This window comes from Acanthochromis polyacanthus, chromosome 5 (assembly GCF_021347895.1).
Source record: "Acanthochromis polyacanthus isolate Apoly-LR-REF ecotype Palm Island chromosome 5, KAUST_Apoly_ChrSc, whole genome shotgun sequence".
Taxonomy (NCBI): domain Eukaryota; kingdom Metazoa; phylum Chordata; class Actinopteri; family Pomacentridae; genus Acanthochromis; species Acanthochromis polyacanthus.
The window spans coordinates 11,259,413-11,279,793 of NC_067117.1; the positions used below are offsets into that span (position 1 = coordinate 11,259,413).

A 20,381-nucleotide genomic window follows, 5' to 3' on the forward strand; every position below is an offset into this window, starting at 1 on the left:
TGGCACATCGGTGGGGATTGTCTCCAGCTTTAGGTACCTGGGAGTGCAGCTGGATGACAAGCTGGACTGGTCCAGCCACATGGAGGCAGTGTACAAGAAAGACCAAAGCAGACTTTGCTTCCTGCAAAGGTTAAGGTCTTTTAACATCAGCAGGCCTCTTCTATGTACATGTTACCAGACTGTGGTGGTCAGTGCTTTATGATTTGGGGTTGTGTGTTGAGGGGAGGGGGCTCGCTCCAAAGACAGAAACCGGCTGAATAAGCTGATCAAAAAGGCGAGCTCCGCAACTGGTGCTGAGTCCAAGAGGTGGCTGGGGTGAGAATGCTCAGGAAACTGAACTTGATTATGAACAATGCTTCAACCCACAACTCAGTCTGGAGGTGTTTCGGCAGAACACCTTCAGCCACAGACTCAACACCGCTCAGTGCAGGTCTGAGTGCGGCAGGAAGTCCTTCCTACCAGCTGCAATCAGGCTTTTGAATTCACATTAATATTTTAACTTATGATGTATATGCTGTGCAGTAACACTTAATTTTTCCAGTTTTTCTAATTTATATACTGTACATATGTTCATACTTGATGACTATTAGTGTTGGTGTTCTGTCAATTTTGTGGGTGGTCTGCATGTTAACATGCTGCTGTTACAAAGTAACTTCCTGTAAAGGATCAATAAAGCATTATTCTATTCTATTCTATTCTATTCTATTCTATTCTATTCTATTCGATCTTTTTTTCTGAAATGAAACAACATTAGACATTTAGAGGGAAAGTAGTGATAACAGTATCAAGTGTTCAACTGTTTATGACTCAGACATCTAAATTTGAGCTTGACCACAGACTATGTTTTGGAAGAACTCGTAAGTCAAATTGTCCAGAAACTACTGCGCTATTATTCAACTCTGGGTTATATTTCAAAAGCTCATGATTGTTTTTGCATTATCTGTTGTGTAAAATCTTTATTTTGTTCTCTGATATGTGATATGAATGGAAATACAAAGCAGCAAAAACTGAAAATACTGCAGTTAAGTATAGTTAATATACTGACTTACTTTCCACTACTGGTTATGTGTTATGTTAATAGTAGTGAAAGCAGCTTTGAACCACCAACCTCAAGCAGAAATGTGGAGCAGATATAAGGGTTTGGTTAGCTCTAGAGCTTCGGTTGTCATTTAATTTATAATGTTTTTGGGTTCAAACAACATTTCTTTTTTATAGACATGTGCTGTAGTTCATCCCAAGACATGCAAACATAAAATCACTGGAGGGTTTCAGACATTAGGACGCAAGAACTTCCAAGACGTGTGAACACTGTAGTTCTGTGATTTATTTAACGTTGGGTTTTAAACCAGACCTTCTGCATTTAACATCACCAAATGTCACAACATAACCTTCAAGAAGCTGTTACATTTATCGTCATTTTGAGCGTGCAAGCAACAGCACTGGGTATTTCTCCCGTCCTCGCCACAGTGTGGGTGGCACTGCAGTGGTAATGTCAGCACCGCTTTTTGTTGCTACGCACTGACAAGTCACTCTCTGACGTTGAGATCTACGTGTACGCACGTGACGCCCATGCTTGTGTCACATCTTGAACGAGCAGCTGTGCACCTGTGGTCATGCTTGTGTATGAGAGACAAGGAGGGAAGGAAATGTCTGAGTGACATGGCCACACAGAGATTTGAATCGGTGTAGAGTGGAGAGATGCCACTGAAACATGAAGCAGCAATCTGTGATAAGCACTAGGTCTGCACTATCAAGCACGTTGCAGAGAATCCAGACAAATGAAAACCACAGCAAAGATCAGCCTCCATCATCAGAAAAACTACAGGACCACAAGTACTAATCATCTGTTTTCAGTATGAGTCACTTCAGACACAGTGCATTCCACAAAACTGTGATAACCCTGAACAACAACAGCAAGGCTATACCCAGTAACTGCCTTTCTTATATCTAAATCTGCTGATTATTTGATGATTTGTTAAGTTAATGGTGTGGTCTACATCAGCGAATGCTAACAAAAAAGATCTTGTTTCCAGATACTTACTTGTGCAAACAATTCAAAGGTATTCAGTTTACAATAATGTCAATCAGAGAAAAGCAACGACTGGAACCAGCTAGTGTGTGACATTTGTGCATGATAATTAAATTAATAATTGTTTGTCAAATATTATTGGTGGTGAATTTTTGCTCTTTTGACAAAAAATGTTAGATTTATGAAGGAGTCATTTTGGCAGCTTGTCATGGTGTGTTTCATTTGCCAGGAAACTCCCTCAACCAACATGGAGTGGCAACAGATAGAAGATGCCTTCCCGTCTGTGACAAAGTGAGAAAGATTTACCACACTTACAGTTATCCGACAGCACAAATCTTTTGCACGTTATCTTGTAGATGTACTCTTTACTTTTGCATCACTTACTGTAGGCTGCATTTTCAGTCACTCTGCAAAAACATATACTTGCTCTGCTGCACATAGCCAGTCTCTGCAAAATGTAATGAAACACACACACAGACACACACAGACACAGACACACATACACACACACACACACACACACGTCTGGTTCTTATATCCCCGTGGGGACTTACCTTTGACTCCCATTCATATCTAACCCCTAACCCATACCCTAACCCTAACCTTAACCAACACCAAAACAATGGCTAACCCTAAAGAAACGTTTTTGCACTCTTACTTTTTTCAGTAACAACAACATGGCCAAGAAAACACTGTTTAAACTTGTGGGGACCGAAATGAGGTCCCCACAAGTGACATTGTTTTTGGTTTTCCTACAGTTGTGGGGACATTTGGTCCCCACAAGTATAGCCAGCACCTGAGCACACACACACACACACACACACACACACACACACACACACACACACACACACACACACACACACACACACACACACACACACACACACACACACACACGCACACACACGCGCACACACACAGACACGCGCACACACACGAAACAAAAAAAACAAGTTCAGGCATCATCCTTTACTTAATTTTTAAATTAATGAAAACATTATACCAAGGTTAGCTTTTGCTTCAGTAAGGATCGATAAAATACTCACACAATGGGGTTCTCCTGTGATTTAATTTGATGGCTGATCTTAGTCTTTTGTTCTCATGAAGATTAATACTACTGATCTTAACCTAATGTTCTTTTGGGATGCTACCAAGAGGCCAAGACAATCCTCCTCTGTCATGCTTATTTGGCTGATAGGTTGTGAAAAGGTAGATTTACTGAAGAAATTTGCATAAATTGTTGGGCAGGCTTCCTATTGTAATGCTCACTTTGTAAATTACTGAAAGCAGTTTTTAGTGCTATTCATGCACACACACACTTGGTCCTAATGTTTTCGAGTCAGTAAGATCACTTGATTATCAGGGCAGTTGCAAAAAAATGCACTCCTTTCTTAGTGTCAGCAAAATATATACACACGTGGACAAAATTGTTGGTACCCCTCAGTTAAAGAAGGAAAAACCCACAATTCTCACTGAAATCACTTGAAACTCACAAAAGTAACAATAAATAAAAATTTATTGAAAATTAAATAATCAAAATCAGTCATCACTTTTGAATTGTTGATTAACATAATTATTTAAAAAAACAAACTAATGAAATAGGGCTGGACAAAAATGATGGTACCCATAACTTAATATTTTGTTGCACAACCTTTTGAGGCAATCACTGCAATTAAACCATTTCTGTATTTGTCAATGAGCGTTCTGCAGCTGTCAACAGGTATTTTGGCCCACTCCTCATGAGCAAACAGCTCCAGTTGTCTCAGGTTTGATGGGTGTCTTCTCCAAATGGCATGTTTCAGCTCCTTCCACATATGTTCAATGGGATTCAGATCTGGGCTCATAGAAGGCCACTTTAGAATAGTCCAACGCTTTTCTCTCAGCCATTCTTGGGTGTTTTTGGCTGTGTGTTTTGGATCGTTGTCCTGTTGGAAGACCCATGACCTGCGACTGAGACCAAGCTTTCTGACACGAGGCAGCACATTTCTCTCCAGAATGCCTTGATAGTCTTCAGATTTCATCGTACCTTGCACACTTTCAAGACACCCTGTGCCAGATGCAGCAAAGCAGCCCCAAAACATTACTGAGCCTCCTCCATGTTTCACCGTAGGGACAGTGTTCTTTTCTTCGTATGCTTGGTTTTTGAGTCTATGAACATAGAGTTGATGTGCCTTACCAAAAAGCTCCAGTTTGGTCTCATCTGTCCAAAGGACATTCTCCCAGAAGCTTTGTGGCTTGTCAACATGCATTTTTGCAAATTCCAGTCTGGCTTTTTTATGAGTTTTTTTCAGCAGTGGTGTCCTCCTTGGTCGTCTCCCATGAAGTCCACTTTGGCTCAAACAACGACAAATGGTGCCATCTGACACTGATGTACCTTGGCCTTGGAGTTCACCTTTAATTTCTTTGGAGGTTGCTCTGGGCTCTTTGGATACAATTCGAACGATCCGTCTCTTCAATTTGTCATCAATTTTCCTCTTGCGGCCACGTCCAGGGAGGTTGGCTACTGTCCCGTGGGTCTTGAACTTCTGAATAATATGAGCCACTGTTGTCACAGGAACTTCAAGCTGTTTAGAGATGGTCTTATAGCCTTTACCTTTAAGATGTTTGTCTATCATTTTTTTTCGGATGTCCTGGGACAATTCTCTCCTTCGCTTTCTGTCCATGTTCAGTGTGGTACACACCTTTTCACCAAACAGCAGGGTGACTACTTGTCTCCCTTTAAATAGGCAGACTGACTGATTATGAGTTTGGAAACACCTGTGATGTCAATTAAATGACACACCTGAGTTAATCATGTCACTCTGGTCAAATAGTTTTCAATCTTTAATAGAGGTACCATCATTTTTGTCCAGGCCTGTTTCATTAGTTTGTTTTTTTAAATAATTATGTTAATCAACAATTCAAAAGTAATGGCTGTTTTTGATTATTTAATTTTCAATAAATTTTTATTTATTGTTACTTTTGTGAGTTTCAAGTGATTTCAGTGAGAATTGTGGGTTTTTCCTTCTTTAACTGAGGGGTACCAACAATTTTGTCCACGTGTGTAGCTCCTTCTACTTCTCCAACAATGATATGCTTTGTACATGCTTGATCGCAGCAATCCGTTCCGGTACAGGTACAGAAAGAAGGATGTGAATATATGTATCTGACATGCAGTGATTTCACTTTACATTTTAACACTGCAACCAAAAAACTTTTTAAAGTCTCAACATTTGGCGTATAGAACCGAGAGGACTGAATGTGGAAATGAGAAAGGGAGTACCTGCATGGTGCCAGTCATAGCTGCAAAAAAGTCGCAAATTCTGAGATTAGAAAGCTAAACATGGAACAACACCTCCCAGACACGCTCTACAAGAACGCCTTTCCATGAGGGATCCAGAATAGTGAACATAAGATGTATAAAATAGGTATGGTTAAAAAGATATTAAGAATAAAAAAGTTATAAAAAACATCAGCTTGACTGTTAAGTGCACACTGCTTCTAACAGCTAGTAGTGGTCTCTCTCTTCCTGAACAAGTCTCACATGATATGTCTGTGAGTAAACCACACTTAGACTGACGTCAGCGAACTGCCAATATAAAACCTTGAAGACAAATGCAGGGGGCAGGTCACAATGATTTGGCAGAGCCTTTCCTTTGCTGTATGTGTGCTGACTTTTTGGACTATTGGACACGCTACAGGCTGTGGTGATCGACAGATTGCGATAAATGGACAGTGCTGCAATCTGTGTCCCCCAGGTAAAAACACTTGATAGAATTATTAATCTCTGAGTGTGTTTTATTTAAGTCTTTTACATTGTTTCTTTTTATGAACTGAGCTGACACCACACTTGCAAGGCGCTGTGTTATTATTCTGAAGGGTAACAGATTTTATTTGTTCCTTGTTTTTAAGGTACTTATGTGGAGAGATTCTGCTCTGACAAACAGCAAACTCTCTGCACTTCTTGTCCAGAGGGACATTTTTCAGATCACTACACTGTTTTTGACAGATGTGAGCCATGCCGGTCTTGCCAACAAGGTATCCTGCTAACCTGCTTAGCAGAGGCATTGATCATGCATTAAACACAGCAAACAAAAGAAATATACATTGTTAGAATCTGGAAGTCCCCTGGCTTAAATTCTTGTCTGTCTACAGAATTTTCTGAGAAATGTACTCCGACCACAGATGCGACCTGTTCTTGTCGCTCTGGTTTCCTGTGTTCCAACAGCATCTGCTCAATTTGTGAGGAAAACAAATGCGTCATGGGGGAGAAACTGAATAGGACAGGTGAGAATAAACATATTTTGGGCTGTTGCTATGCAGTTGTTTAAACAGCAGCAGTGTAGTTAAAATGTATATACCGCTTCCACAAATGTGGTTTGACTATTTAAATGCAATAACTACTGTTTTGCTTGTTTATGACTGTGGGTGGCTGGCACTGCATAAATGGAAATGAATGTAGGTTAGACACCACCCACTGTCTGAAATGTAGACTTGGTTAATACGCCTAATTGTAATATCACTTGAAAAGTCAACACCACATTATTTAGGACTGATACACGTTGAACATTTTGAGTGCATGTTTACCAATACATACAAGTGAAATATAATAATTTAGCCTATGTGATGATTGCACATATTGAATTCAAACAATAACTAAAGTTAAGTGGTTAATCAAGCGAGTTAAATTAAGTTAGTCACTCTTTCTTAACCAAATCTGAAATGTTTCGAATGCAAGGAGGGCCGGGAAGATTCATCAAAATGATGAGTGTCTGTGAAATATTTTGTCAATCCATTCTGTAGGTATTGAGAAATTTCAAAGTTAAACATAGAGTGTTTCATTCTGTTTCTTATGAAATGAATGAATCTGCTTATGTATTCTTGCAGAAATTTCATCACATGCAGGGGTGACAAAGTATTCATATCACTGTGAGCCTTTATGCCCTAAAAATGCATACTTTGATGCAACACGGAATAGCTGTGAAACAATAATACGGTAAGACCCATTTAAACCACAGTCACAACTAACTAAATGAAGTATTGGAGTACCGGTCAACAGACCCTTTGTTGTCAATAGGTGCAGTGTATTGGGATTTGCTGAACGGTTTCCAGGGAACAAAACACACCCACCAGTTTGTGATAAACCTGGTAAGTAAATACAATGACATTTTATTGGTAGAAGCTGTTATTTATTGTTTATGGTGGTACATGGATGTGACAGCACTTACCACAACAAATATTTTTGTTACAAGTATTTTGTGTCTACAATATAGCTGAATAAACCTAATAATGATTTGATTTTTCAGCAGATGCGCACAGCGACTCGTCCCCTCATCTGATTCTTGGCATCGGCTTTGTTTCTCTCTCTGTCAGCCTCCTTCTGTTTCTGTCTTATATCTGTATGAAGAACCAAAGGAAGCACGCAGAAAGTAAGCAAACCTTAACATAGAAACATATTAAGATGCTCATTAGACGTGCAGATTTTAATTTTTAAGAAACACAGGCAGGACTTTGATTATAGAGTATTACTTCTATTGACAAATTCTCCTTTGTTTAGATTTTTTTCTCTGTTTTAAGCAGATTGTCACAAATTGAAACAAAAATCAACACAAAAATAAAGAGTTTGAAAAGTTAGATTGGTGTGCACCGTACCATCCTCAACATTTTCGTTAATGTTTTTGGAATACATCTGAACAAACAAAATGAAATACATTTTGTATTAATATTCAAATTGTATACTTTAATTCCCGACTGAAAAAGGACACATTTAAATCATTACTGCAGCAGCCAATTAAATAATCCACATAATATTGATAATAATGACAGTAGGACTGTAGTAAAACGGTTCTTCCAATTGTGCAAAACCTCCGCTATGATTGCAAAGCACCACTCTTAGCCACTTTGTAATAATGTGATGAAACAGCACAGTCACTGGTTAGATAGAAGTAAACTTATATGGCACTGGACAGCCCTAGGAAAGTGGCAATTTCATAGGAATTTGAAAGAAAAGCAGTGTATCATTACTTAAACATTGTTTGCATTACCTGTCTCGGCTTCAGGTAAAAACCCTGTCCTAGCAGTCTCTACGAACACCAGTGAGTTTCACCTGTCTAAGGAGGAAAGTGGACACCAGCTCATCAGCCAGACAGAATCCAAAGACAGCAACAGTTTGGACCAAGTGCACCTGGAAAAAGTCATCTCTTTGTGATAAGAAGTCTAAGATGCATGGTCAATGTGTTCAACCACAACCACAGTGATAGTATCAATGCAATCATTTAAGTTATCTAGCTTCATATCAATGCAGATTCAAATATAGAGATGGAGAAGTGTGCTAAAGTTACAGTTGTGGATTTGTTGAAAAGTTTGAAATGTTGATCTCCAGTGGGATTTATCTCAGAAGGAAAGTAAAAGATCAGAACTGGTCCTTATGCTATTATCACTGTGGAGGTGTCCTTAGACAAACTGTATACCCTCAACCTACTTGAGTGGAGTTTCTAAATAGATGACATGAAGATTATGAGTGTGCAGAACAAGAAAAGTGAGGAGAAATACTGAAGTGTAATGTGGAACAATTTTGGTGTCCACTAAGCTACTGAAAATGTGCCTCTAAAAAATCATCTTCCTGAAAATCTAATTTATTTTTGAAAAGCATACATGTTTATATTTGCAACAACCCTACCTCTCTTTATTGTAATGTGACAAGGATCATTTGTGACTGTGGTAATTTGCTGTAGATAACAGCTCCTGCCTTAATGAAAGTAGAATCACTCAATACTAATAGATTTTTGGGGGGAAAATTTTATAATGTGTCACTGTCCTGGAGTGTGACACATCTCATCCAGCCAGTCATTTAGTGCTCAATGTGAAGTGCTTTGATGTCTTTTTGGAAAAAGAAATACTTGTTTTGTGTATGTTAAACTGTCAGCTAGGTGGTTATTGACTGATAGACGTACGAATCCTTTCCTTCCACCAACATGAGAAAAAGATGTTCAGTTTTCTCATTAACAGGAGAAATGTTTCTTCAAGAACCATTTAATTTTATAAATAGCTTTTTTTTTAACTATAAGGCTCACACTTGATTACAACAACTTGTGAATGATTGTCATTATGATGATTTACAAAATAAAATCAGTGCATAAGACATATACATAATTTCTTTTTCAAAGAATCTTGTCAGTCTAATTTGTTTCCCCCAAAAAAGAATAATTACGTTTAAAGAAACATGAAACTTGTGGTAATCAAAGGTGAGCAGATTTTTTTCTGATTAAAATGTGATATTTTCTATGTTTAAAAATGTGAAAAAAATGCATCAGTGTTTAGGTGGTAGATGAAAGTGGTTGTACTTACAATATGTGCTCAAATATGCTCAATATGTCTTTACAGGCAGAAATGTTTTGTTTTGTGGAAATTACTACACATAATTAAAATCATGTGATTGACACAGAATATTTTTTTTATTATAACAACATGCAAAAATGTGAAAAGCTGGAATCAAACCATTATATGTGATGTATATAATTATACATGTCATGAATAGAGCTGAAATGTTAAGGTTGTGAGTTGTCCATGCACTTTTTTTTAAGAAAATGACTAATCAGTAACATTTGGTAATTTCCAGAAACATTTCGTGCTGTAAAAACTGACACTTTGGACCACTGGTTAGCATTGTCCCCTCATAGCTAGAAGAGCCCCTGTTCATGTCCCGGGTTGTGATCTTTCTGTGTGGAGTTTGCACGTTGTCCCTGTGCAGCGTAGGGTTTCACTGGGATCCCCCAGTCCAAACACATGCTAAGGTTAACTGGTGATTCTAAATGGTCTGTAGGTGTGAATGCAAGTGTGCTTGGTTGCCTTTTTCTCTATTTGTAGGCCTGTGATAAACTGCCGACCTGTCCAAAGTGAACCCGCCCACAACCCTACAGAGGATGAAGTGGTGTATAGATAATGGATGGATGGATGTATATGTAAGAAATTAGGTTTACTGTTGTGAGGAAAGCTTATTTTGGTGTATTAATAACAACATAACAGAATAGTATAGCTGATTTTGTAATTGTGGATTTTGCAATATTTACAAAAATGTAACAGATATAATAATCTTATTAAATGCTATGAATCAGTTGTATTAAAATGTGAGTTGTTTTTATTGATTACAATGTGATATTATTGTTAAAGTTTGAAAATGTGGGAGAAAAATATTTTCACAGTGTAACTTCCGATGTCCACATTTTCCACATTTTTGTGAAATCTTCAAACATTTTTTGGTGGAAAACGAGAAATGTTAAAAATGTTTCTTAAGGACATTCACAAAAAAATCAACACCAAAAAACCAAAACTTCATATCAGTGATTTTTTTGTGAACATTTTAGAAGTTTTACTGATATGTATGTAGTCATTTCAGATATTTTTAGGATTTTTGGAAGATTTTTATTCATTTTTTGAAAATATTTACAAGAATTTTATTTCCACATTTGGGGGATTATTTTTTAAATACAACTTTTAAGGGAAACGTTTAAGGAATTATTGGAATTTTCTTCCTGAAAGTTTTGCAAATTTTCAGAAATTTGAGGATTTTTTATCCTGAATTTTTTCTTTTTTTTTCAGGCAAAGAAGCAATATTTTTCGGTGCCCATAAAGGAGGACAACAGGAGGGTTAAACATTTTTCATGAATACAAAGAAATGCAAACAATGTTCAGGTGTCAGATAAAGTGGGGGTGTAGTTCCAGTATGCTCCGATGGGGGCGCTGATGAGCAGGTCGTGGCTGACTGGTCATATGACAGCTGCTGGTGTCCCACTTCCCGTCCCCGCTGGAAAACGCCACATCTGACAGGGAGGGAGAGGCAGAGACCACCACGGGGGAGTGTAATCACCGACCACAAGATGCTGGCGCTAATAAACCGGCTTTTGGACTGGTTCAAGTCCCTGTTTTGGAAGGAGGAGATGGAGCTGACGCTGGTCGGCCTGCAGTACTCTGGAAAAACAACATTTGTAAACGTGATCGCTGTAAGTGTTCAGCTGCTGTTAGCCACCTTGCTAGGATACTGCTAATAGCCTCAGCGCTAATAATGGGATAACAGCCACCGGAGCTAGCTGTGGGCTAACTTACCCTGGCTGGTGTAAGGGTTTAAAAACGGTGTAAGCTCACTCGGTTGGTGCCACAGCATCCTTTAAACACACCTAAGGCTCAGGCAGGCTGTTGGTCTTTTGCCAACAAGTCAGCTGAGCTAACTAGTTTGCTGCTTGTCGGCTAGTTGGTTGGTTGTTTTGATTGTTGCACGCTAAACCCAAACGTAGCATAGTGACTTTTTTCTTTCTTTGAAGCTTCTGAGGGTGTTTTTGCCACCTTTAAACCATAGACTATTTTGTCAGCAGTGAGTTAACTAAAACATGTTGACTATAACAACAACTGGCCGTGGAGGAGCAAAAACAAGATCATAGAGTGTGCCACTTTTGCACATTTCCCATGCAACAATATGAAAGTGGCCTCCATTCTAAAGTATAGTTTTCAAGTCACTGCGATCATTCAGTCCTCTATAATGAAAATGTTAAAAAGGAAGTGACTCAGAAGACACCTTCTGTGTTACTTTCAAAAATGTTATTCATCTTTTCTTGGTTCTGATGCCTGAATGCAGATCACCTGTAGCTTAAAGTGACAATTCCTGCATGCAACACAACAAAACAAGCAGACTGGATTGACAGCTTTTGTACACAGGTGCATTAAATGTAAAATAGGTGCAACTGAAGGAATTACTGCGCCTACTTCATTGCAAATTGTGATAAAGCATCACAAATTGATTGTATCTCCTGCTGTAACCTTCTGTGACTGAGGCAGAAGAGTAAAAGAGGGGTAAGCCGTGTCTCTTGTGTAACTTTGTAGGGATTTCTCAAAAAACGGTGTGGTTTAGTGGTGCAATTTGCACTGTCTGATTGTTAGGCTGTGGCTGGGGCTTGCAACGCCGTATTGTGCAAAGCTTTGGTAACGGTGGTGATGGAGCTCACAACATTTTACACACATCTATGAGCTCTCACTGACAACTAATCAAACTGAACTCAATGGGATGCAACCTTTTACCCTGCAATAAAAATATGATGGACTATATTGGTTATGCTTCAGATCAGTATAGGTTTATGCACATTTGAGTGTCCCTCTTGTCTGTATGTGACCATTAAGAATTATAACGTGGAGAAAATGAATACTGAATCTATGTCAAGAATGTATTTGTGCTTGAGAAATATGTATCAAGGCAAAGAAAAGCCAAACAATTTCATGTAGATCTGCTCTCGGTTATTCTGGAAAGTTTTGTGTTTATTTGTTAGGTGTTATTTTCTATCAGTGACAATTTCCACTATAAACAAAAAAATCTTTTTATATATAAAATGAACTAAAAAAAACTGCTTTGTTGTTGGATTAATTGTGCATTTGCGGGCTTTTACATTTCTTTTACATTTCAAAAAGTGGCAGACATTCGTTTGTTCAGTCGTGGTTACTGTAAATTCAACATCTTTGTTTTCTGTTTTTGGTGAGTCAAGACAAACCATTCAAAGACGTCAGTTTAGCCTTTCAGAAGTTGCATTGTAGATTAATTGATGATGAAAATGAATGTTGCTTTCAGCTCTAGTCTGCATAGATTAAGCAATTTAAAGAAACAAAGATATCCAGTGAGTGTTTAAATAGTACAATCTTGCAAAATGCAGATGCAATTGTCAAATTGGATGTCCGTGCACACTACATATTGGGCAAAGGGCAAGTGTCAGATGGGGAAGTTGGGTTTTGGGTTGGAACGTAAGAGCTGAGAGATACTTCCGTCCACTGACATGAAGTTCTGAGTACATGAATGGTTGTAGTGGGGGAGGTTCTTCCTTCCTCAGTCATAAGACCGCTGCACTCATTTCCACTTAGCTTCATCAGGTGACTCCTGCAAATCATGTGCTATGAAATGTGCGTCTACCAGACAGTGCGTTCACTGAGGTTTACAAAAAAAGACACTGACTAGGAACATTAACAGATTGCGAATTTTCGTCATCAAACAGCAATGCTACTAAATCTGCATGAGTTTTCCTCCCAGTATTGAACTTCCTCAGTGCTTTGGTGCAAAATGATTCACTCTGTGTCTGATGGTTTAGTTTTAACAGAACAGATTTTCTTTTTGCAAGAAACAATAGTGACACATAAACTAGATGTTTAGATTCATAAATTGCAGAATGTTCAACATTTTATAGTCTCTTCTTTGCAATAAAAGTCTTGTGTATATACAGTTATGCTTTGATAATTCCTTACAGATAACTGAAAAACAAACGGTAAACAATCTTTTCGATTGTTGAAAGCCATTTAAAATGTCATGCAGTGTGTTATGTTTTTGTAATAAACACAGTTGAACTTTAGTCTTATTGTGAGTGAGCAGTTATAATATATGATAGTTTGTTCTCTCACTGGGCTGGAACATACCTGATTAGTTTTAAAATGTGTCTGTGAACTGATTTCTTTTTGCTGTGAACCTCTTCAGTTCATCGCACACATGCACTCTGCTTTCAGACGTGTACTATTTTTGTCACCTAAATGTCATGTTACAAGAAATTACTCATACGCATGTGTTTGTTTTCAGTCTGGGCATTTCAGCGAAGACATGATCCCTACAGTCGGCTTCAACATGAGGAAGGTCACCAAAGGAAACGTCACCATCAAGGTTGAGTTTTAATCTTTCTGCTGTTACCAGAACACCACGACACAACACATGGTTCAGTCAGTGAAAAGACTCCATCGCACTGGTTTTACAAGAAGATAAAAGATCTAGAAGAAAAAAATCTATGATATTCATAAGATGTAAAACTGATATGTGATTGCTGCCTTTTTTTTTTTTTGACTCATGGTCACTGCGTACAGTGGTATGAAAAAGTATCTGAACCTTTTGGAACTTCTCACATTTCTGCATAAAATCACCATCAAATGTGATCTGATCTTTGTCAAAATCACACAGATGAAAAAACAGTGTCTGCTTTAACTAAAACCACCCAAACATTTATAGGTTTTCATATTTTAATGAGGATAGCATGTAAACAATGACAGAAGGGGGAGGAATAAGAAACTGAACCATCACATTTAATGTTTTGTGGCCCCCCCTTTGGCAGCAATAACCTCAACCAGACGCTTCCTGTAGCTGCAGATCAGTCTGGCACATCGATCAGGACTAATCTTGGCCCATTCTTCTTTACAAAACTGCTATAGTTCAGTCAGATTCCTGGGATGTCTGGCATGAATCGCTGTCTTGAGGTCATGCCACAGCATCTCAGTGGGGTTCAAGCCTGGACTTTGACTTGGCCACTCCAGAATGTGTATTTTGTTCTTCTGAAACCATTCTGAAGTTGATTTACTTCTGTGTTTTGGATCATTGTCTTGTTGCAGCATCCATCCTCTTTTTAGCTTCAACTGTCTGACAGACAGCCTCAGGTTTTCCTGCAAAACATCCTGATAAACTTTTGAATTCATTTTTCCATTAATGATTGCAAGTTGTCCAGGCCCTGAGGCAGCAAAACAGCCCCAAACCATGATGCACCCTCCACCATGCTTCACGGTGGGGATGAGGTGTTGATGTTGGTGAGCTGTTCCATTTTTCCTCCACACATGACGTTGTGTGTTCCTCCCAAACAATTCAACTTTGGTTTCATCAGTCCACAACATATTTTGCCGAAACTTCTGTGGAGTGTCCAAGTGCCTTTTGGCGAACATTAAACGCACAACAATGGGTTTTTTTAGACAGCAGTGGCTTCCTCCGTGGAGTCCTCCCATGAACACCATTCTTGGCCATTGTTTTACTTATAGTTGATGTGTGCACAGAGATATTGGACTGTGCCAGTGATTTCTGTAAGTCTTTAGCAGACACTCTAGGGTTCTTTTTTACCTCTCTGAGTATTCTGCGCTGAACTCTTGGCGTCATCTTTGGTGGACGGCCATTCCTTGGGAGAGAAGCAACAGTGCCAAACTCTCTCCATTTGTAGACAACTTCTCTGACTGTCGATTGATGAACATCCAGACTTTTAGAGATGGTTTTGTATCCTTTCCCAGCTTTATACAAATCAACAATTCTTGATCGCAGGTCTTCAGACAGCTCTTTTGAGCGAGCCACAGTGCACATCAGACAATGCTTCTCATCAAGACATTTCTTACCAGGTGTGTGTTTTATAGTGGGCAGGGCAGCTTTAAGCCACTCATCAGTGATTGGGCACACACCTGACTTAAATTATTTGGTAGAAATTGGTTTCAATAGCTCTTTAAGTCTCCTTAGGCAGAGGGTTCAGTTACTTATTCCTCCCCCTTCTGTCATTGTTTGCATGCTATCCTCATTAAAATATGAAAACCTATAAATGTTTGGGTGGTTTTAGTTAAAGCAGACACTGTTTTTTCATCTGTGTGATTTTGACAAAGCTCAGATCACATTTGATGGTGATTTTATGCAGAAATGTGAGAAATTCCAAAAGGTTCCGATACTTTTTCATACCACTGTATCTTGTCCGCATCATTTTGAGCAATGTGTCAATTTTGTTTTTTTATTGTTATGCTGTTTGTTTTTGTTTGTTCATAATTAATCAAAACTTAAATGGAGAAAAGAAGATAATGGTTGCATTGGTATTGGCATTTGAATCAGGAATATCTTGTGATGATGTGCCATTAATTTTGTAGATCTGGGATATAGGAGGGCAGCCGAGGTTCAGGAGCATGTGGGAGCGGTACTGTCGAGGAGTTAATGCAATCGTGTAAGTATCGGATGTCTGATTTTTCTAATCTGTCAGACGAATTAGGAAAAATGAAATTACAGCGAACTAGCATTGTCGGAGGTGTTACTTTCTGACTAATTGCTTTCGATCATTTTTAGGTACATGGTTGATGCAGCAGATCGAGAAAAGGTGGAGGCATCCAGGAATGAGCTTCATAATTTATTAGACAAACCTCAGTTGCAAGGAATTCCTGTAAGTGTTTCAAAAAAACCACTTTTATTAATGAGTTCTATAGTGGTGAGGAAATACTGTGAGTGGGTTTCTCTTGACGTGTCACAGTTTCAGATTTCAGTTGTGATTATTTTTAGGTTTTGGTACTGGGCAACAAAAGGGATCTCCCCACTGCTTTAGATGAAAAGCAGCTCATTGAGAAAATGTAAGTATGAAAAAAAAAAAAGAGATGCAAAATTCTCAACACATTTATTTTCGTTACAACTTAGTGGTCAACTAGACGTGTCATTAGTAGACTCTTTCTTTCATTTCTATCCGCTTTCATGTCTCTTTTGTTAAAACTATAAATGCTTAAATTTGTAGTTTACTGGCTCCCTCTGCTGTCAGGTCAGAAATATATACAGAGTCGTGCTCGTACCATAAACTGTCCCCCACAAGTGGCAGGTGAATGAGAGAAGCGATTGGTTTTCAGGCATCATCATCGTTTGCTCATGTTTGTCCTTTTCTTGTTCCTTTATAGGAATCTAGCAGCTATTCAGGACAGAGAAATATGCTGCTATTCAATTTCCTGCAAAGAGAAAGACAACATTGGTAAGTAGCACATTAATTACTGCAGCACAGTGATGTCTCGCCATATTGCGGTTCACTTTTTGTGGTCTCACTGTATCACGTTTTTTTTAAGATTGCACATGGTGGATTTTTCGCTATAGTGCAGGATTTTTCATCATACGGATAGTTTTATATATTTATTATTGTATCGAGCTTCACTGAAGAATGACGCCAGAGAAAGGATGTCTGTCTTTTATGCACTCTGTAACTGGCAGATGCTTTTATTTTGACACACACAGAGATCAGAACCATTGAAAATGTGGCAGGAAGTCATCAAACACTCAGTGCTGACAACATAACACATCACTGGACTGACTAAACTACAACAACACAACACGTGTTCATTTTTTGAGATGAAAGACAAACCACTTCTCTCCAGTTAAGCTGTTTGGTTTTTTTTTTCTAAATATCAGTGTCCCAAAAGAATCTTGTACAAGGACCTTTTCTGTTTGGAACAGCCTCCCAGAAAAGGATAAAACCAAAAGTGAACACAACATTTTATTCAGTCTAGTATTGTGTGATAGGTCATAGATATAAACATCTAATTCAAAGATTGAAATGTGATTGGCTAAAGGTGGAGATGAACTGTGGTTTAGACTTAGTTCTCCTATTAGTTGGTGCACATACAGTATGTGTCCATATCTCTTGGCACACGATTAATCCAATCCTTACGAGCCACACCCTGTAAAAAGAACCCTCCTGCAAACTTTGTCCCGCTTTCTACCAGTCAGTATTATTCCATTGTCAGCTGAGATGTGATGCAGCCATTAGTGGCATCTCATAGGGAGAATGCAGGTGTCTCTTAGGGAGGATTATTCTGGTTTTCTCCCTCAAACAACCTTGAGTTAGCAGTTTCAGTAAAATGAATTGTTACATTATAAGAAAATAGGTATGTGCTGTGTATCAAGGCCAAAACTCTATCTTTGTTAGTGTGTGTGCATGTGTAGAAGAAGAAGAAGCATTTTTATTTTGTAAGTGGCTGTAACTTTCCAGGCTGACCTGTCTGTGTCCGTCAGAGCTTGGAGTTAGTGCTTAGCTCCATCTCTTCCCTTTTAAAGGTCAAGCATTGTTATAGCCAGATATTTTCACATTATTACAGCATACAAATTTATTTGAGTTGTCTTATCAGAATGTCAGAGGTTTCATGTTTATAATCTGATAACTTATATTGTTATAACATGAAGCTCATGTTCGAATGAGGAAATGGAATAGAGAACAGAAACTAAAGAATATAGGTCATGGATTCTACTTTTTCTGCGTGGGTTGAGACGCAGCAACGTCTGTTGTTATTAAGGATGGCCGATGGTGTTGTGAATAAGTATGACTACGCAAAGAGGGATTTTAAAATGCACAGAAGGAAGAATGAATGTGACCACGTGGAGTTAGCAACATTACTCATTTAATCAGCTGGAGGAGCTCTGGGCTCCATAGATTCATGACTTATCATGTAAATTATTATCATGTATCCATCTGACAACATCCATCACGCTCAATAACAGCACAATCTTGCCATGTTTCAACCCAATCGTGAAGAACAACTTGAAATAGAACCTAATCTAATTGTGTAAAAGATCAATTTCCTTTATTTATCCCTTGTTGAAAGTTATCATCTCATAATGTCAAATGTTGGATGTTGTAACAATAGAAGATATCACATAATTTAAAATATTTATTGTTGTAAAAAGATAAATAATATTGTGGTATAGTAAGAAATTTCTTGTTATAATGCGATAACTTTGTCTATTTTGATAACAGGCAATAAGTTGTTACAGCATCAATACATCTTATTATGTGAACAACATGTTGCTATACCATTAAACTTTATATATTATAATACTGTGATACTAATTTACATTTCTTCAGAAATATGCTGCTGCATTTCAGAAAGAATTTCATTTATTTGTTCCGTCTTCTGAAACCAAACATACACCTTAGTTTTAACTCATTTTTGTGAAGGAGATCTACATGACAAGCTCTTATTGATAATAATACTACTTCATTGGTGTCACTAAATCTGTACAGAAATGTCATGCAGGCACAGGCTGTCTTGCTGTTTATCAGAAATGTAAAAATCATGAACCGATCCTCAGACTGACCAGTTTCTTTGATTCCAGATATCACACTTCAGTGGCTCATCCAGCACTCAAAGTCTCGCAGGAGCTGAAGGCGCGGGAGTTGTTTTCCAGCTGTATTTGCCATGTTACGGTCATGTCGCACCCTCATCACCCTCTGCAATGATGTACAGTCGTATCTTCACCTCACACGCTGCACTGTTCTGCTTCTGTCACACAGTTGTTTTTTTCCCTTCTTGTCACTGTGTGTGTTTCACAAGCCCAGACAATGCACGACTAAAAATGTAACTTTGGTACCAAACTTAAGGATTGTAATTGGCATTATGCAAATTATAAAGCTGTACTTAACTTGGATTAAGAAACTATTTCCTGTTCTACATTTTTACTCTTCAGGCATTACTGTTATTGTTCATACCCAGAGGTGTATAACACTTATCTTGACTGTACAACAACACCGTCTTAAAGGAGGGTTTAATCTGTAAAACAGGCCTCGTGTAATGAGAAATGTTCACCACGTAGTCGGATATGATGTCAAGAGATGGCTGATGTGGGCATGCAGGTTTTCCAGTTTCTGTCAAGCTCTACTCTGCTTGTCTTTGACTGTCACCCTTTGCTTGATCAGGTTCTCTTCTTTCAACGACGCGTCTGTTTTTGAAAATTGCGCATTCGGGCGAGTCAGTTTAAGCAGGTCTGTACAAATATCAAGCTAGTATGATTTTTACTGATATGGGATGCGTGTATGAATATATGATTCTATTTAAAGTCTGAATGTACTAAAGGTAAAGGTGTACGGGGTTGCGTGGTTCATTTTGGCCTCCGTTTGTAAGTAGCCTCAGTGGAATGATGTCCTTTGTGCTGCCTCGAAGCTGAGAGTGTGTCAGAATTTAAAGTGCCTTGTGCAGCGTCTCTCACCTCTGAAGCAAAGCAGCATGCAAGGCGTGCCTACCCGGGTAAAAACCACCACTTCAATATGTACAAGAAATAAAAAGGCATGCTTTTTAATTTAGACATTGTCCTGTTATTTTTCACTCCCCTTTTGATGTATGCAATTCTATGAAGTCATATGGAACAGCGTTGGTAATAATATGGCCCTGTACAGCCACGCAGGCGTTTGTTTACCCGACTGATTACACCTCTGCTCATGTTGATGATGGGTGAGTCATGTTGGGGATTACAGGTGACCAAACTCCATGTGTCAATAACAGGTATAAACACTTTCACAGTGAAGCTATCAGATACTAGCTACACACACCCACACAGTCCTGACGAGAGGCCGAATCAGGCAAAATATAAAAACAGCAGTCTTTAAATTTCCCATTTGGAATCATAGTGTACCTGAATTAAAACTAAAATACGAAGATCTGTTTCAGAGGGTGTTGTCTGACATTAGAGGGATATTTCATTGTTAAAAATTAGTTATTTTTCTTCAGGATTTTTATAGGGACTTTAAATCGCTACAGCACATGAGCACAGGTATTTATTTACATAAGGTCTGACATGCTTTTACACGATAGACTAAGTAAAAACCTGAGTAATATATCTATATACAGTCTGTGTAACACTGCAGATGTCTGAAAGCGAATGAATCTCCTGTGGCTTTTTTCCCACCTGTTATTAGAACATGCACTAACACAAAACTGTGTAGAAGTTCTGACTGCACCTCATCATTATTCTATTATATGGAAAACAAAAGCTGTGGTGTGTTTGTGTCACTTTAAAGCAGTCACACTTGTCTTGGGCAAAGCTAAAGAC

At 38.4% G+C, this 20,381-nt stretch overlaps 2 protein-coding genes across 2 annotated transcripts; both read left to right on the forward strand.

The window, feature by feature from the left end:
- The first annotated feature begins 5,580 nt into the window (after positions 1–5,580).
- Positions 5,581–10,107, forward strand: LOC110961959 (tumor necrosis factor receptor superfamily member 3-like). Its single transcript, XM_051948365.1, has 7 exons — positions 5,581–5,769; positions 5,924–6,049; positions 6,167–6,298; positions 6,899–7,007; positions 7,089–7,159; positions 7,318–7,440; positions 8,071–10,107. Exons 1-7 carry the CDS (start codon positions 5,646–5,648, stop codon positions 8,217–8,219), a joined length of 834 nt encoding a protein of 277 aa, XP_051804325.1. The 5' UTR covers positions 5,581–5,645; the 3' UTR covers positions 8,220–10,107.
- Positions 10,108–10,762: 655 nt separating this feature from the next.
- arl8ba (ADP-ribosylation factor-like 8Ba) lies at positions 10,763–19,635 on the forward strand. The gene is made up of 7 exons (XM_022209775.2): positions 10,763–11,010; positions 13,611–13,691; positions 15,683–15,756; positions 15,876–15,969; positions 16,086–16,153; positions 16,469–16,539; positions 18,672–19,635. Exons 1-7 carry the CDS (start codon positions 10,888–10,890, stop codon positions 18,719–18,721), a joined length of 561 nt encoding a protein of 186 aa, XP_022065467.1. The 5' UTR covers positions 10,763–10,887; the 3' UTR covers positions 18,722–19,635.
- Positions 19,636–20,381: the final 746 nt, after the last annotated feature.

Coding starts and splice junctions, on each gene's coding strand:
- arl8ba (XM_022209775.2), top strand. CDS start 10,888: ATGCTGGCGCTAATAAACCGGCTTTTGGACTGGTTCAAGTCCCTGTTT. Junction 13,692..15,682: donor AAGGAAACGTCACCATCAAG/GTTGAGTTTTAA, acceptor TTAATTTTGTAG/ATCTGGGATATAGGAGGGCA. Junction 15,970..16,085: donor CTCAGTTGCAAGGAATTCCT/GTAAGTGTTTCA, acceptor GATTATTTTTAG/GTTTTGGTACTGGGCAACAA.
- LOC110961959 (XM_051948365.1), top strand. CDS start 5,646: ATGATTTGGCAGAGCCTTTCCTTTGCTGTATGTGTGCTGACTTTTTGG. Junction 7,008..7,088: donor AGCTGTGAAACAATAATACG/GTAAGACCCATT, acceptor TGTTGTCAATAG/GTGCAGTGTATTGGGATTTG. Junction 7,441..8,070: donor CCAAAGGAAGCACGCAGAAA/GTAAGCAAACCT, acceptor TCTCGGCTTCAG/GTAAAAACCCTGTCCTAGCA.